General features: G+C 43.4%; 1 protein-coding gene across 1 annotated transcript in view; it reads left to right on the top strand.

The window, feature by feature from the left end:
- The first annotated feature begins 6348 nt into the window (after positions 1-6348).
- ksr1a (kinase suppressor of ras 1a) overlaps positions 6349-18360 on the top strand; it is a 31079-nt gene continuing 19067 nt past the window's right edge. Inside the window, exons 1-2 of the mRNA XM_053440767.1 lie at positions 6349-6921; positions 17822-17962. Coding sequence (XP_053296742.1) covers positions 6688-6921; positions 17822-17962 — 375 coding nt within the window. The 5' untranslated portion in view covers positions 6349-6687. The remainder of the gene's footprint in view (positions 6922-17821; positions 17963-18360) is intronic.

Here is an 18360-nt window from a genome sequence, read left to right as displayed (position 1 = left end):
GAAAATAATGAGTGATCTTTAATTTCTAAGTGAACTATCCCTTTAACCCCAAAACTAACTCAAACTTAAAATAGAAGCGGTGCTCAGCACTGTTGCTACACTGGACTCATTTTCATTTTTGTGTATTTTGGTGTGACTTTAGGAAAGCAGTCAATTTTACTTCAATACTTTTATCCCACAACTGCATTAAATTTGTCAAATTAAGATATTACATTCTTAGTTTATAGTATACAAATACATTGTAAGATATTATTTGGGTGGTTCCCTTACATCCTCTTTTTCACCCAAAAAAACTAAGATATATATACAAAACAAACAAGTACGTTTGATACTATTTTTTCTTCTCCATTCAATTATTCATCTCATGACCCTTCAGATGTATGTCTTGACCCTTAGAAGAGACCTGACCCCCATGTTGGGCCACCCTGGACTGAGCCTCAATATCCCAACAGTAAAATTAGACTGATGCATTAGTGTTAACCATGTAGTGATGTCATATTAACAGCACAGTCAATCACAAGGTGCTTTCTTCCTACAGAAGGAACACTGATAATTAACTTGTGTTGTACATTAATATACTTTATATATTTTATTTCCCGCGGTCTTGCAAAAATATAGTAGGTAACCAGAGAATCATTAGACAAGTGATTGTTTATCATTTAACTACATTTAGAAAGGCAGTTCAGTTCTTAAAGATAAAGAGATGATTTAAAGTAGAATAGACACAGTGCGCTCATACAAGTATCTTCTAATACTCATACAGGCCTATAAACTTAATGCCGTCAGAGGCCACACATTCAAATGCCAGCAGCTGTTGCTCTCACGCTGGTTGCTCCCTGGAATAAGTTCTCTCAGTCTTCTGTGATCTCACCCACTGACAATTTGTTTTCAGCCTCTGACTGTTAATCCAACTGTTCTTCATCTGAACAAGCTGCACCCGTTTGGATCAGACATGGTGGGCCCTCAACATCTGGCACAAACAAACGTAGTACATTTGGAGTCACAGAGATCATGAATTGTGACCACTGTGCTGTCAAACTACCGCCTGCAAATTCACTGAGTTGCAGCCCGGCAGGAAAGCATGGCTGGAGCAGGTGTTCCCAAAATGGACAATATTATGCTGGATATAGATGATAACTAAAAGTCTTTATTTTATGTTGAAGTACTTCAATTCCTTGAGAATATTGTACTTTTGTTTTAATGATATGTGATTTTCTCTGTTTCCAGTTCAGATCAAGTTATCGAAAAGCTTCCGGTGAAAAGACCTGCCTTTGTCTGTTTTTGCACCACAGAGTTGTCCAGCAGGTGGCAGTGTTTGTGCATATTTCCCTGTTCCCACTGGTCCTCAGTGTCAGCAAATTCCAACAGAAACTTCAAGAACTATGTTTATAATGTACCTTAAGAAACAGGGTTTACAAAGTCCTTTGAAAGACTCAGGGGTAATTGCAAAAATGCATTTACAAAGATAAATAATAAATAATAGCAATAAGAAGACACCATCACATGAAATCAGGCAAAGTTTGCACCTTATCCTGCCTGGATAATATTTCAGTGCTCTTATGTTAAATTCTACTTTTTGTTATATCCTCCTAAAGGTACTGGCTTTCCTAACATAGGATTTACTTGAAAATCTTCAGCAATGTCTACATTGTTCTTCCCGCTAAAATATATGTATATGTGGTCTCAAGTTCAGAGCCGCAGCTCCCTCTCCTCTGTCTTCCTCCCTGTTGTCCAGCTGTATGTGTTCAGTTAATATAATAAAGGTTGGAAGACTGCCCTGTACTTGAAAAAGAAAAAAAAACTTGGCTGCTCTGTGTGGTTGAGAGTTCAGTTGGAGTTTACAGGCGGCCTGCTCTCTCAGACTTCCTGTTTTCATATTAATTGTCTTGATATCAAACAGGCAACAGACCTCACTCTGATTTAAAGATCTTTCAAAATAACAGGTGCAGAGCTTTCAATGACAAATCTTTAGAAAAAACTTTGACTCAGTGGGTGTCTGTACATGTTCACGTAGCACTGAAGAGACCCGGGGGGCAGTGGATTCATTTATAGAAACTGTGAACTGAATATTAACCCGATGAACAAATATTGACCATTTCAACTGCACAGACGGCTGATGTATGACTCAAAAACAACAAATTCCAAAGCACCAAAACACCACTTGACATTTGAATCTTAATTTCGCCCCCTGATCGAATCTGTCACATCTTACGTGTTCTACACATCTGCAACTTTGTCATTAGCACAACATGCAAGAATTGAGGAACAGGTTTGAGTGGTGCATAGACAAATGTCTGTATCAGTGGCTGCGTGACATGATGTAATGAAGTGGGACCTATTTTCTGTCCTTATGGTACGTGGGAACTGGGAATATATTGACACTTAATTTCCTACTGCCCACACTGTCGTCTGTGGGTGTGGAGAAAATTTGCCAGCAGGACATATATCTGTGAAATTTATAAATGTCTTGAAGAATGGTCAATGGTCAAAAAATTGAAACGAATCCTGGTAAAAAGTATTTTCCTTCTTCAAGCTCTAAATCCGCCAATATAGAAACTCCGGGAGGTGAGAAGTCAGTGCTGCATCATAACATCAGACTGTCATGATCGTGATCACCTTCTCCTGATGAAAACGTGGAATCTTTTTCATTCACAGTTTGGTTTTAGTTTAAAATGATACGCTATATAGTAGTTGATCTGCAGGGGTCCTATAAAATGTAACTTGGATAGAAAATATTGAATGATTTCGGTCCAAATAATTTGAATCCATCGTTCCTGTTTACTTATGTAATTCTGCTGAATCAGCTGAGTGTTATTTCTGCATTATATTTGAAAGTCAACATGTATAGATTTGCACATTGCAGAAACCAAAGTGCACTCTGGGTATGGCCCATCTCATTCACAGACTGAGCTACACATTTTTCCAAATGTTTTATTGACGTGTATTCTGCTATGACTTGACCTGCACCATAAAAAGCTGCATCCAAAGAGTGCAATAACCTGAGTCTGCTATCATCAGAGTGGTGCACTCACTCCAGAGTCAGGCTCTAAGGAAAGGCTCCGACTCTCAAAGGATCCAGTTGGTACTCAAGCATCAGGTTGATAAACTCATGAAGGGAGCTGCAGCAGAAGGGGTGAATGCAGAGAGGAGGAGAAACAAATGTTCAGACACTGAAGTGTGTATGTTTGATTCTCACAGATGGTTGCACGGTCTGCTGTGCTCGTATCCCACCCTTTTAAAGAATAGTTGTCACACATATAATCACACTGCAATAGTTGATATGGTGCATTTTATAAAATAGAGTAGAGAGATGACAAAATAAATTTACCTTCTCCATAGTTTACAGATCCTCAAGCTAGTTTGAGGAAGCTAAATGACAGTCTATGTGCAGAAGTAATTTCACATGCAGCTTGAACACAATTAGAAGAAAGTTACATTTGATGAAAAAACATTAAAAGATGTCATGTCTTAAACCGAAATTAAAAACAGACTTTCAAATAAGGCCCACTTATGGCACAGAATCTTAGGATACAGGCAACCTATAGGGGAGTCAGAGGAGTTGAATTGTACAGCTGAGAACAGGAACCCTTCCTCTGGCCTGAGAGGTTAGTCCATTTGAAATCAAAATCAAAATTCACAAGTTGTGTGAATTAAGAGTGGCTGAGATTGAGTCACATTTGCTACTTTACTGCCTTCATTGGAGTTGAGAATATCTATAGTACAGGAAATGTCCAGGAATCTTCTGGACACTGGCCATGACAGAACAGAACGGTTGTTTGATTGACAGCAAGTTGGCGACCTTTGCAGCTAAATCTTGGAAAAACATAAAAATGTTTTATTTCTTTATATTATTTTTTATTGTTGATGCTACAACTCTAGTTTCTGGTTTCTTCTATTTTATTTTTTTTCCCAAGTTTCAGGCTGGGCACACAATGCATGACAATATAAAAAATATATCAATCAAATTTAAGTTCATGCCTGACGTTAAATAAGGCTACTATATGTTTCACTCATAACAGAACAGAATAATGGAATGCTACTACCGTGTACATTGTGTAACTAACTTTGCTGTGCATCTCCAATATGTTATAATATATATAAAAATAAAAGACCAATAATAAAATTATTAATGTATTTAACAGATAAGTAAAAGCATAATTAATATGCAAGAAAAGGCATGTTAAACCATTTTTATACAGAGTAAAGCTGTTTAAATAGTGCATGTTGATAAAATATTGCACAGTAATAGGGGTAAAACAGTATTTCACTTTAAAATAGTCAGTTGGACACAGTTTTCAAGTAGTTCCAGACTATTAACAGACAAATCTCTATGACCTTATGTGTTATTCTATATGTAGTATTACTAGTTTTACCAGGTAGTGCTTGTGTGTAGTGCTGCCTGAACAAAAAGTCACAACACGGATCTACCTCAATGTCTCTGTGTTTCTACAACGTATACTTCACTTATCGTCATACTGTCCCCCTGTGTGCCATTCTCTCTAAAGCATACACAACCAGTATTAAATATCTCCTCCTTCACTTGAATTTGAAAAGAAGAGCTGAGGCTGGCACAGCGTCCATCTGGCATGTCACCATCAAATCTGTGCTGTTAACACACAAGGACCGAATTTGCAGTTTCTGGGACCACAGCAGAGAGTGAAGGATCGAAAATTGGCTTCGCTTTTGTTTCATTCCTATTGTCGCAGTAGACGGACTTAAAATACTATGTGAAACTGCATCGTATAGTAAGAGGAAGTCATATTGCTAGTTTCAGCAGAGTGGAGGTGGACTCTGTGGTACGCCGACACACTCCCAGTGAGGTTCCCAACTGCTTGGTCTGGTTTTTCACTTCTGCAATGTCTGATTCATACGTGCGGCCATGCAGGGCTTCAATTTGGACAGTAGGACGTCTATCACAGGGCGAGACACAGTTCCCCCTGCAATCAGCAGAGAGGAGACAGACGGACAGATGGATGGTGAAGAACACAAGGCTCCATGAAAAGTGACTCACATAGCATTGTATAATCAGGGTACATTAAAGGAAGGAACATCACACCCTCATTGCAGCAATGAGCCATGTGTGTACTGTTGCTTAATATTTGTGGGAACCTGCACACTCCTCCCCCCCTCATCCATAACACATGCGCTCTCCTGATTAGAGGACACACCGTCCACTTCAGTCTGGATGTTGCAGGGACAAACAGTTATTTCTTTATTTTTGGTGTGCTCTATTATTCAGAGAATGCAAAGATGAATTAATGATTTTTTAGTAGTCATTACTTTTCAGTATTTGTAATAACTAAAGTGAAGCTGGACTTTGAGTGGTGGGATGGGAGCAGGGCTGTGCACTTACAGACTGAGCCTTTGATAAAACACAGAGGAAAGAGAATAATCTATAAATATTGCACTGTACCACATAACAAATATCACAGTCCAAATTGTTATGTAGCTCACTATTGACCTATAATATAAATGAGATATGTATATAATCCCTATGGGCCTTATGGTGCTCTACACAGACTACAGGGTAACACAATGGTGTTCCACTATCAGAGGTGGTGAGGATTCTTGTGGCCCCAAATTACTCAAACTGGTCACATCAGAAAACGCTAATAAACGACAAGAGGCAAGGCAGCTCAACTGAATTAAATGATAAATTATGGATTTGTATGATAATATTCCTAAATCATTAGATGTGGATATAATTATGCTCTTCCATGTACTGCATGTCAAACTGTATCATGAAAAAGTGTGACCAAAACTGGAACATCTGAAGAGAATGCAGCCATTATTAATGGATTTCTGACACCTATGCTATTGTTGACTTATGGCTTTATAGATAGTGTATAATTATTTATTGATTTACTAATAGTAGCAGTAGGCCTACTTGTAGTCGTATGAGTATTAGTTTTAGTTGTAGATGTAGTAGTATATCCATCCAACCTATATCTATACCGCTTATCCTTTTGATTCATTATTTGGGGCGGGCAATTATTATTGTTATTATTAGTAGAAGTAGTAGTAGTACTTTTTGTTGTAGTAATAGTAGTAGAAGGCCTATTAATGAGAATTAATATTAGTATTGGTAGTAGTATCCATCCATCCTTTGGGGGGCAGGGCAGGGCTGGGATTGATTATTATTATTGTAATTATTATTTGCAGTAGTAGTAGTATTATTAGTCGTAGTAGTGGTAGTAGTAGTAACCTAGTATATTCACTGCACAAAGCAGAGTACTGAAGGTTTCATGTGCATGTGTGTACTGAGCACGCGCATGAGTGTGGCTGACTCCATTTCCCAGAGTGCAGCGCGGCGCATGATGTTCTCAACAGCTGACAGACGGTGAAGCCTCTGCCTGAGCCGTCGGTGGACTCTCCGCTCGTCGGTGGCCTGAACGCACTGGAAACCCAAACCCAGCGTCACCGGACTGGACCGCCTCTCAGCCCGGGGCCCGCCGCCGAGCATCTGCTTCTGGTATTCACGAGAGAAGCAGAAAGCAAAGACACGTTTCTACCCTCACACGTCGGGCTTCCATCCTCTGCCACAGATCGGGCGCTGGGGGACGGTTGGTGTCAGCGAACTTCCACAATAGGTCGCCGCCGCCGCGTCGCTCTGACGGCTGCATATGTTGCACCGGAGCCCCGCGGTCTGACTCCAGCCCCTTCCAGCCGCGGCCCCGATGCTGAGGAATGGATAGCGTGTCTGTGAAAGGTGGGAGGATGGTCCGGAGCGACGACCACCCTCAGCCGGAGAGGGACGGTGGTGGTGGTGGTGTTGGCGGCGGTGGCGCAGCGATGGCCGCGCTTCACCAATGCGAACTCATCCAGAACATGATTGATATCTCCATCTCCAGTTTACAGGGGCTGCGCACCAAGTGCGCCGCGTCCAACGACCTCACGCAGCAGGAGATACGCACTTTGGAGGTAATGGGCTTTTTATTTGTCTTCCTTGCAGACATGTCACACAGATGCGTCCGCGGTCGAGTCAAACTGCGGAGTCATGAGCGCCCGGATCACAGGCTGAATAGCGGCGGAGCGTGTTTTCTAGCTGCTGGTTGGGGGGGGGGGGGGGGGGGTCTATGGAGCTACACTGCTGCTTCTTTATTTCTCCACGATAATCCCCACAGATATTAGTGATCCACTTAGGATCTCTGCGTGACCTCCTTCCCCTGGAGGTGCACACATTTGTCCGGGTAGGGTATGGCCGAGTCCAGCCCTGGCCCTGATGGCACACGTTCAATAATCCCACACTGCTGTCGTTCATGTGAACCCCCCAACTACAGCCCCCCCACCCCCCTCGACGCAAACACAACACAAAGCCAAATGCACGACGTGTTCCATGTGTTCTGTCCGGCTCCGTGTGTGCGCGCGGCTCTCCTCCCCGCATCCGGATCTTGGATGCAGATTCCGCTCGGTCGTGATGGGATGACTTGACATTGCCTTTTGCGCAATAAGAGCCGCACGTCGCTCTGCTGGGCCTCGGCACATCGCGCCCCAGCCTCCCGGGCGGTACAATGGAGGAGTCATGCCATGGTTAACGTGCTGGGTTCAGCGAAGGATGCACACAGTGTGTTCTGCTCCCATCCCCTCACCCTTCCCCCCCCCTGCCATTTAGAAATGGTCCTATAACATTCAGATGAAGATGAGAAACGCTGCCTTTTATTTGAAATTGACCTATTCGTGAATTTGGTGGTATCATAATCCTCATTATTCCTACTATGTGATTCCTATTTTTATCAGGGGTGAAACCAGGGGTGGGGCCAGGGGGGCACCGGCTCAACCTGAAATCTGATTGGCCACGGAAGTCCCTGGGTCCTGCCAGTCATATTTTTTCCCCCTACATAATCTTGTCACATATACGTTTTACACATCAAGGGATATGCAGGGTTTTTAAACACGGGTGAACATGCTTCCCTAATTCCAGTTGAGGAGATTGCCTCTGGAATCTTTTCCCTGTCATGTTCGAGGTCACAAACGCAGCTACAGCCGAGGCGCCCTCTCACCTCGCTGTCTGCCAATTCAGCGCGATTGAAACCTGTGTCTGCCGTCGAGTCATTCGATGCCGATTGTATTCATTCCCATTGCAGCCAGTTGTAAGTGGGTTTTGTTGTTTAGTGGAACAGGAGCTTTACTAACAATACCAAAAATGTATATGACAATTTGTTAAGTACACAATGTGCTTTCAGTTTGCGAAATATATTCAATGATGTGTGGCTCTGACAGTAAACAAGGAACGACTTCAATGTGCACCTAACCAGATCAGGAATTGTGCATGGACGGACACATTATTGGCCCCCCTTTGTAAATTGTGGCCCCTTTATGGCCCCTGATTTAGAAAAATCCTAGCTGCACCCCTGCTGATATGATCCTTTTGCATTAGGGTCAGTTGAGCTCAGACCTGCATGGGATTAATGCGTAGTTGCACACTGTGAGATGACACAAGGGGTGTTTGCGTGTGCGTGTTCGTGCGTGTGTGTGTGTGTGTGTTCGTGCGTGTGTGTTGATGCAGTAGATTTTGGTGAGATATGGAGTTGTGGAAAGCCTACAGATGTGAGCTGGTAGCAGTCAGATGATTGCATCTTTGCAAAAGGCTGCAGAGACACCGACACTGTGGAGACAATGGTAAATGGGTTTTCTGGCTCATGGTTTATTTAAGCGTTATACCTTGGATAAAAGGAATATTCACTCCTGATTGGCTCGAGGCTATCAATTATCCATGTCTGTTTTATTTCTGTATAACCGAACACCCCAGGAACAATCGTGCCGTCGCCCCTAAAAACTAATGTTCCAGAAAGCTCCGAGCATTTAGTTTCAGACGCTCGGCCACGCGGCGACTTTGCTGAACTGTGGTTTTTGAGAGAACCTTTAAAACGGACAAGAATCATGACTCGTCAAGAAAATAGCCACGTAAAGCAACCCCTTCGCTGTATGTGTAGTCTTTGCCTTAGCAGACCATGTTGCAAGACAATATGTCCAATCATGCACCTGTATTTGTGATGGTCGGATCAGAGTCTGCAGAAAGAGACAGACATGACAAGACAGTGAGGTGCTTTTTATGCGCAGCTCTTTTATCCAGTCGGATAACAAAATAAGTTGGTATAGCTCCCTCGCTGCCTGGCAGGCAAACGGGTGCAAGTTGGCAAGCTTCTGTGTGGGAACACAGTTTTCACAGGCTCAAGTAAAGAAGCCTGGTATTATATGAAACATTTTCTAGAGTATTTACTTAAATAGAAAGCAGATCAGATGCATGTTTGCAGTCGTCCCCAAAACCCCACTGCCTTTCTACCATGAGTGACCATGTAGCTGAACGGAGCACATCTTGGGTTTCTCAAGCAGGGCAGAACTACAGCTCGTCCAAGGGCGGCCCTAACGGGTTAAAGCACGTCTGGTGTGCTTGAATAGTTTGTGCAAATAAATGCAAAGTGAAGCACCCGACGTGCTCTCCTCCACATGCTCTAACTCTTCTTTTTTTTTATTTGTCGTCATGCATGCCTTCGTCACTGCTTTGAACAGGATGCGATCTGGCAGAGTACTTCCTGAGGTGTGCTGTCTCGTAGATGCCTTTTTGTACCAGCATTGTTTCTACGTGACAATGGACAGACCTCACTGGTCACACGTGTTTCTTGAGGTCTCTTTCCTGTGGTTACAAGACTTAACTGTTGTTCTGATCCTCCAGCTTCTATCGTGGAGACCCCATTTACAAAGAGATGACAACCTCTCTCACTGCTTTCTGGCTTTTAGTTGCTGCAGTGGAAACGGGTACAGCAGATACTGTCGTTTTAGGTACAGCTGAATATGAGCTTTGGTGTTATCTGTGCAAGATTAAGCAAACACTACCAAGTTGATTAGAACAAAACTTGGTGGAATGATGTGGTTTTGGTCAGGGAAGAACCCATTACATTATGGTGAGCATCCATCAAGCTCTTTTCACTTCCTGTTTCCAACATTTTCATGGATTTCTCACAGTGATTTGTGGATCTTGATGAAAAAAATCGGACCTGTTTAAGGGACATCTGTGATATCTGTGTGTGCAATTTGCTATGGCTGCATCTCTAGTGATTTTAAATGTGGTTTCACACAAGGACTGTTGTGTCCTTGGTGGAGGTCTGCACTCCACTAAGTGCCATTTTAGTTATTTTATTTAATCTTATTTTAACTGATTATAGCTTCCCTTTTGCCTCAATGTTCAAACTGTTCCTTGTAACACATCTTCACCTTGAACTGATGTTTTCACGCCAGCCTTTGCAGAACCTTCACTCTTTATTGGGGCTCTTCAGGCCTTTATCTGTGTCAGTTTCTTCCGTTTTTTTCTTGTGATATGATGATAACATTATTCTTGTGGCGTCTCCGCTCAGCGGAAGCGAGTGTAAATAGATCCAGCTGCTCGGCATCCATACTTTTATTTTAGCTGCAGGTATCTACTTTAATTTGTTTTATTAATTTTGATTCCTGACATATTACTATGACATGTTATGTATACTATTATTCAAATGTTTCCATTTATGTACAAGGTAAGTGCAGATTTATATGAGCACGTCCTCTTGCTTTTTTTTTATTCATTGGGAAATACTGATCAGTTCTTGCTTTGGAAATAATTTCCAGCCATTGAGACAGTTACAACTAATATAAAATACAGTGTAAGTGACAATACAGTTGCTGTTTATGGACATATATATTTGAAACCCATTTAAACTGAAGGTTTAGAAACATTGTCAAGTCTGTAGCTATTTAGCTCCTTGAACTTTGAGCGCCCTGTGAGCAGACAAGAAAAAATATACTTTGTGCAACTTTTCCAGTTTCCATTCATTAAATCAGCACCAATGAGTCTGAACCAAAGGTTACTGATCAGGTTTGTCCCCAGATCCATCAGCGTAGGATGTCTTTCGAGCGGAGCAGGCCAAGGCACGGGGTGCTGTCCCCATCAGCCGTCTTACTTCCTGTGTCTTTACTGGCACTCTGTCTTGACACCACATCTCGCCATAAGCGTGCACTTTCACTTCTCGCTCTACTCCTCCGGCAGATTTCACACGTCTCTTGTGTTTTAAGTCGGCGTGACGGGGGCGTTGATCAGAGATTTCGTCTGGCTTTGTAGATCTAGGCTCCGTTATGATTCCAAAGTTCAGCCAAATATGTCAGATGTTTCATTTCAGACGTGCACGAGACATCACATAAACCTATCTGTGTTTTTGTCTGAAACCCAGAGCGCTGAAGTGAGAGCTGTGAAACCCCTGTATCATTTTCCATGTGATCCCACTAAGGTCATTCTCACCTGAGGTAGGCGTCATTACCGTTATCACTCTGAGGCTACATCCATGAAACTACTATAATGATATGAAATTATAACATATTAAACATAACATAAATCCAACTTATTTTCTCATTGTGGGAATTGTTGGGTTTCTATATAATTCTTAAGGTCTTTACCATAATATGTTATTATTTGGTACTTGCAATTTAATTTATTATGTCACTAATATCTGCTAACCTTTTATTTTATTCATTTTTTTTTAATGCCATGTATTTTGTGAAGCACTTTGTAACCTTGCTTAGATAATTCCTATACAAATAAAGTTGTTATTGATATTATCATAATCATAATCTTATTACAGCCTTTTCAAACTAAAACGATCTCTGTCCACATGACTAAAACAAAGTCTCAGAGTTTTCAAACTAAAACAGGGTCAGCAGCTTTTCCAATGTCTCTGTTTTAGCGACTTTACAACTCTGAAGGAGCGTGGATGTCAGGCCAATCCGTAGCAGAGATATTGATGTAGTAGTTTGGGTGTAGCTCTGGCCTCTTAAATTCATCTGGCAAATTGGAGCGAGCTGTCTGAGGCGAGAGCAGCCGTCACACTCGCAGTGCAAACAGGTATCGCTCCCGTATTGCAGTGGAGGGCACTGAAGAGGGGCTTGAACTCACTTTCTACTTCCATCGAGAGAGCTTTATTATTCCACTTGAACTGTGTGTTTTTTCAGCCTCGCCAGTGAGAGGATAATGATACTGGCCTCTCCAATGGAGTGCTAACTGGTACTTCACTTTTCACATGTTAATCCCACTCAGCCTGGTCTCTGCAGCCTCTCTCACTGCCTCCGTGTAAGTTTTGTACTGTAGCTCTTTGTGTTTTCCTGACTTTCGCTATAGGGGCCAGTGCCACAGCAGCTTGTCTACAGTATTTTACAAGCAGATACAAATCAGGTTTACGTGATCCAGACACTTCCTGCCCAGTAAACAGTAGATCTCGAGCGCCGTGCTTTACACATCCTTCAAAAAGCCAGGGCTGTTAAGTGTATTCACGTGAAAGCCTCTCCTCTTTCTGAAGCATTGCCCTCTGTGCTGATCAGCGAACAGCAAAGCATCACTCTTGTTTTGTCTCCTCACGGTGCTGCGGGAGAGTTTGCTGTGTGCGCTCGTGGTGCGAGCTGTTGTGGCTGTGGCTATATTTAGACATCTTTCTTCCTACGCGTTTTCAGGGTTGGTTGTTAAATAAGAAAATCAAATGACGCGCAAGGAGCCTGTGCAAGAGGGGAGAGCAGGGAGGAAAGGGGAGGGGAGAATCTCTGGCCAATCCGCCGGGCCGCTGCTCATGACATGACAACCGCTCTGCTCTGTGTGTGTCTGTGTGCGTGTGTGTGTTGGGGTCCTAGGAGAAGACAATGGAGACTGTCGCTCACATGAGGGTATAAAAGGAAGCTCTGCTCTAGTGACTGTAGCAATGCTGACCCTGTGTTTCCTTTTTTCGCTTTTCCTTCTTACAGTGCCGGTGGTGTAGTCAGTAAGAAGGGACTGCATGATGTGGAAATCAGGATGGTTGTAGGCCGGCCTTGATCTATTCTTAAACGGGCATGTTGCATTACATCCTGCAATGTTGAGGTCCGCTGTGCTTCGTTAGAGGAAGTTAGCATGGCGTAAATTACTTCTATTCCTAAATTCCCATTCTAAACCTGTTTATTGCAGTCACCTTAAAATGACACTTAAAAATCAGTTTTGAGGTATTAGAAATGGCCACATTGACCACTGTGTTCTGTTAGAAAAGTGGAGCTTAAACAAGGGTGTGTGTGTGCGTGCATTTGTGTGCGTGTGTGTATGTGTGTGTGTGTGTGTATGTGTGTGTGTGTGTGTGTCGTCCAGGATCTAACCTTGCTCAACCCTGACACAGAGCGTTGAAAGCCGCTCAATCGGCTCCTCGCCTCCCACCACTGCACCCAGCCCAGTGTAGGGGTCAACTCACACTGGTGATAACAATGATGGAGGAGGAGCAGCAGGCCATTGTCTGGGACCGTCAACAATGTATATCCATCCCCCCCCAAAAAAATCCACATGACCCGACCCCTGCATAACCAGGACCGCCTGGTTCCATTGTGTTTTTCTTTTTTGTTGTAATTTTTTATATGCAGATGAAATCGAGCATCAGCCATAAACCATCAGGTGGACTCGCACAGTTTAATTGCACGATCCTTTTTATAAAATGTGCCATTGAAAGGGATAACATTTGTATGCGATTTGCATCAGGCCTCAGCTCCAGTGCTGCAGTTGCTCCTGTCACACTCCAGTGTGAGTAACTCTGACTGTAGAGGACACATGTTCAGTCAGAGGATCCTGCAGACGACAACTTGAACATAACATCTTCTGTGTCACCAGGGATGAGGATAGATCTGTCATTACACTCATCATCACGGCAAGAGATGGCCTCCCTCATCTCTGTCAGACATTTGCTTTTTACATAAATACATTTTTTCACCTCCCCATTTAAGTCAGACATTTTCTTTCTCATGAATATTGTAAATAGTGTTATTTTATTGATGTGTTCTGTGACACGTGACAGCTACTGCACCTCTGTCTGTCCTGTTAAGAGTTTTTTTGGTAGTTTTTCCCTCACTCGTGTCGAAGGCTAGGGGCAGACGATGTTGCACGCTGTTAAGCCCTATGAGGAAAATTGAGATTTGGGAATATGGGCTTCACCTTTTGATGTTTAATGTTGAATTTAACTTGAGTGATTCAGCTGCGTTCTTATTCAGGGAGTCTGCTCTGATGAAACAAGAAACAACGTGCATTTTTAGTTGCAAGAAAAACGAGCTGACCTTCCTGAACAAATATCGTTTTCAGGGACGGAGCGTCGCTGCTCAGTTCTGCTCAGATATGGCAGGTGCACCAAAGTGGCTGTGTCAGCAAGAGCCTTGAGGAAACAATTGGAGCAGTGGGATCTGCTCCCCGACTCTGCTGTGTCAGGTCGGCAGGCCGCTGCTGGGACCCCTCTCCCCCTCTCCCCCTCTCCCCCTCTCTCGCTCTCCCTGCTAGCCGACACACCGGCTGTCACTCATCCCCTCGCGGCATTAGGCCGTTGCCATGGCGTTGTTTAGCTCTGTCGACAGGTGGTCTCAGACGCCATCCTCCCCCCCCCTCCCCTTCCTCCTCCTGCTCCCACCCCCAGGCCACACGTCAAATGCTGCCTTCTCCACTCTGCAGCAAAAGATGCAAGAAGGGGGCTGGGCCTGTTGTTATCTCTCAATTTGCTCCCAGCACAAATACACACATTACCAATGTCACCGAGGGATTTGGGGACATGTGCGCTTGTGTAATCCTGTCCACCTCACTTTTATTCAGGATGATGATAGGTGAAAGAGAATGTGTTTGTGTGTGTGGAAGTAAAAGTGTCAGTCCTGTGTCTGAAGCCACCACAGCCATTGTCCTGCAGAGAGATGCACACTGACATTAGAGTGTGGAGATGTATTGTGTCTGAGCGCCGTGCTTCACATGTTGGGAAAATCCCAGTGAAATGTTGCTGACGACTCAGAAGAGGGGTTGCTAGGTGACCTGACGTCACAGCACTGCACTGGTGTACGGGGAGGAAAAGCAGGAGGCCCACTCAGACGCACTGGGAGCAGGGTTTCTAATGGGGCATTTTCACACAGGTGATGGGAGCGTGCTGAAGCTGTGGAGCTGAATTTTGAAGTGTACATGTAAATGAAAATTTCCCGTGTATTTGGACGCATGTGTTTCCAGCCCACTTGTTTAGAAATGAGTGTCAGAGGGGGAGGGGTCTGCCTGTCCCTCCCTTCCAGCCATAGAAGGAGCTGCTCTCACAGGCCTGCCTCAAAGGTCAAATGCGTGCAGCTCAACAGAGGTTCAAACTCTACAGATACCACCACACCAGATAAACAGACCACTGTTTTTAAAAACCAAATGTTTTGGTTGAAGAGGCATTAATGTGCAAGGTCAGAAAGTGAACATTTATGCACAATATATGCGAATGTATTTTTTTCTTTTGCATTTATTGTTATCTCCTGGACCAAACATAACAATCTTTCATATTTACAGAACAAAATGGCACAGCATACCTCATAGCAAATACTGTATAGATCATTTACACAGTAGCTAACCGTCATTGACGTGAATTTTTTTTCTGCTGTGATGAGAAAAATACCAACTTTTCAAATTCAGTATTTGCTTTTTGCTGCGTTAGGTATCTGTCCCAGACAACTGTGCACATATAACCACATACAGTTCTTGCCTGTAAGTTTTTACATTTTACATTCAGAAATGGAATGTTTTATTATTGGAGAATGCAGCTGATAATTGATGAGTAACTGCAGAGGAGAGCAGCAGCCGTCAATAGACCTAGAGAGCCTTCACCTCCTTTCAATCCTCTCTCTCTCTTCCTGCGCTCAGTGGAGATGCTTCTGTTACAGCTGCCCGAATCAGCCTTTTTCTCTCTTACATCCCCAAGGCCACGCTTTCAGAGACGAGCACGGCTCCATGACTCTCTATTCGCCATTTGGAGAGCCGACGTGTCACAGAGAAAGCTGAAAGAGCAGAGATAGAAGCGCGCGCCTCCTCATTGTCGCGCAGGCACTCGAGAGGTGCACGGTGGGTCAACAGCCATAGCTGGTGTCGCACGGCTCATCTGAAGGTGCTGCCTGCTGTAATGGACTCTCTCAGATAGGCTGTGAGATAAGGAGACACACTATAGGGCTGCGCTGAGCTGCACAAGGTGAGCCCGTGCAAACCAACACCACGGTGTTCAATGTAATACTTACTCACAAGACCACTGCGCTTGTCATTGGTTAAGAAAGACTCTGAGTTGTCTCACACCTTCTGGCATTTTTTACCAAAAACCGGGATTAAAAAATGTCTATTACCGATATATCAGTAGATATATATATATATACATATATATTTTTTTTAAACGGTTAATATTCCTAAGATGTTATCAAACCCTTGAAATCTAGTTGAGGCTTGATATTTTATGGCAAACAACTTATTTATAGATAACTTTAAATTTAAAGTAAATCAAACCAAATATATAGAGCTTTAATTTAAAGCTTTTAATCTTTTTCGCATTGTCCATCTATCCATGAATTATCTATATTGCTGGGAGCTGGAGCCAATCCCAGCTGATGTTGGGTGAGAGGCGGGATACACCTTGGACATGGAACTGGTGTATCACTGACACACAGAGACAAACCAGTCACACTCCACACATACACCTACGGCCTAAACCTAATTTGCATGTGGGAAAGATCGGGCGTATCCGGATAAAACACATGCAGACACAGGGATGTTTTTTGCATTGTTTGTCTTGGAAAAATAAAGGTTTCATATTGTGGCATATTATCAAACATGTTCATGTGATGTGACAGGCTCATATCATTTGGTATTATCAGCCAAACAACATAGTTCAGGCTCTAGTTGTTTGTGGAGACTAAAGTGTTGACCATACTTGTTCTGGTTACGTGTACATGCCCACACTTCCATTCATGCCAGAACAGCAAGAATCATGTAAGTGCATTAGCTTAAGAAAAGCCAAAGTACAAAGTGCTACATGTAAGTTATTGCTGTTTATTTTTTAAGTTTTTTTCATTAGACCATCGTCTTCTTAGATGTGAGATTTGCCTTTAACCCTTGTCCTGAAGTCAAAGGGGAGCCAAGAGAGCAATTGTGATTTTGTTGAGTGGCTAAGTGGCCCTCGCAGTGAGAGAGCAGTAAGCTGATTGGCCAATGCGGCCAATACGGCCTGAGGTATTTTATTTATTTATTTATTTATTTATATATATTTATATATATATAGTATATATATAAATAAATACTATATGTTACATGGCATGTCACGTGCCATGTGACACTACAGCAAAAGGTCTCAGCAGGGCATCAGAAAGCCACTACACTCGGCCAGCGACGCTTTAGTTGTCCTTCTTCTCTCTTCTCCTCTCTGGTCACTCCCCTGCTTCATTAGCAGAACCACCAGAGTGTGAAGACACTGGGGATGCTCTCCGGAGGAGGAGGAGGAAGATTTGTCCAGGCACATGTCCACAGTTTCATGCTGGAGCGTGTTTTATGCCACCCAGTGCGGTTGAATCTGCATCATGCTTTCCCTATAGAGTGATAGTGATGCGCCGGAATGGAAAGTTGCACTTCTCTTGACGTTGTTGACGTCACTGAGCTGCCTCCTCGTTCCTCGCACCGCAGAGGCTCTCATTAGATGACCAGCTCGTTTTTCTTCTGCACAATAATTGCTGTTTATATCTAATTAACAGTCGGGTGCACAGGGGACACTGGGAAATAGGGTTAAACAAACACAGGAGTCATTACTGCAGGTTTACTGAGTTCAGGAGCATTTCCATGAGGCTAGTGTTGAATCAGATAATGGTTGAATGTGTGGCACTTTTGTTGAAGCAATCTTTGCCATAGATTTATTTAAAAAAAATCTCAATTAATATATATACTGCATCATTTGTCATCTCTCTTGAAGGCCTTCGCTGCACGCTGCCAGTCTCCACTCTAACCTGCCCCTCCCCTCCTCACTGTGTTCTCTGTTGCTCCCTGCAGGTGAAGCTGATGAAATACATCTGTAAACAGCTGCAGTGCAAGCAGAAGGTGCCGGAGACGGAGAGGCCCGAGGCCCTGGACAGCTACCCACGCTTACGGGATTGGCTACGCACCATCAACCTGCGGCCGGAGCTCACCGTGGTACGGGCCGTGTGTTGTTTTGTGTGCATGTTGCGGTCTCTCGCTGCCCCCCCACCTACGGCCCGGGTGACTAATGTGTGTCTGTGACATTTATCTGTGTTCAGTATGTGTGCTCAGTCTGCGCTCGCATGTGCGTGAGGAATATTTGACCCGTCACCATCAAAATGCCTTTCTAAAAGAGAAGCTCTATCATCAGGATGATTTAGGCTCCAGACAGCGGCAACCAATCCAAACTTGAACTGATGAATTCGGAAAAGCTATCGTTCCCTATTTTCATAGCAATGTACAGAACACCTTTCATGAGACTAATATGGTGAATGGACTGCTCACTATCACTCAGACAAGATAGACTTGTTCTTCTTCAAACAAACCGCTGTGGTTGCTGCCGCCTATTGCTG

The sequence above is a fragment of the Pleuronectes platessa genome, chromosome 15 (assembly GCF_947347685.1).
Source record: "Pleuronectes platessa chromosome 15, fPlePla1.1, whole genome shotgun sequence".
NCBI lineage: Eukaryota > Metazoa > Chordata > Actinopteri > Pleuronectiformes > Pleuronectidae > Pleuronectes > Pleuronectes platessa.
This window is presented reverse-complemented; position numbering and strand designations above follow the sequence as displayed.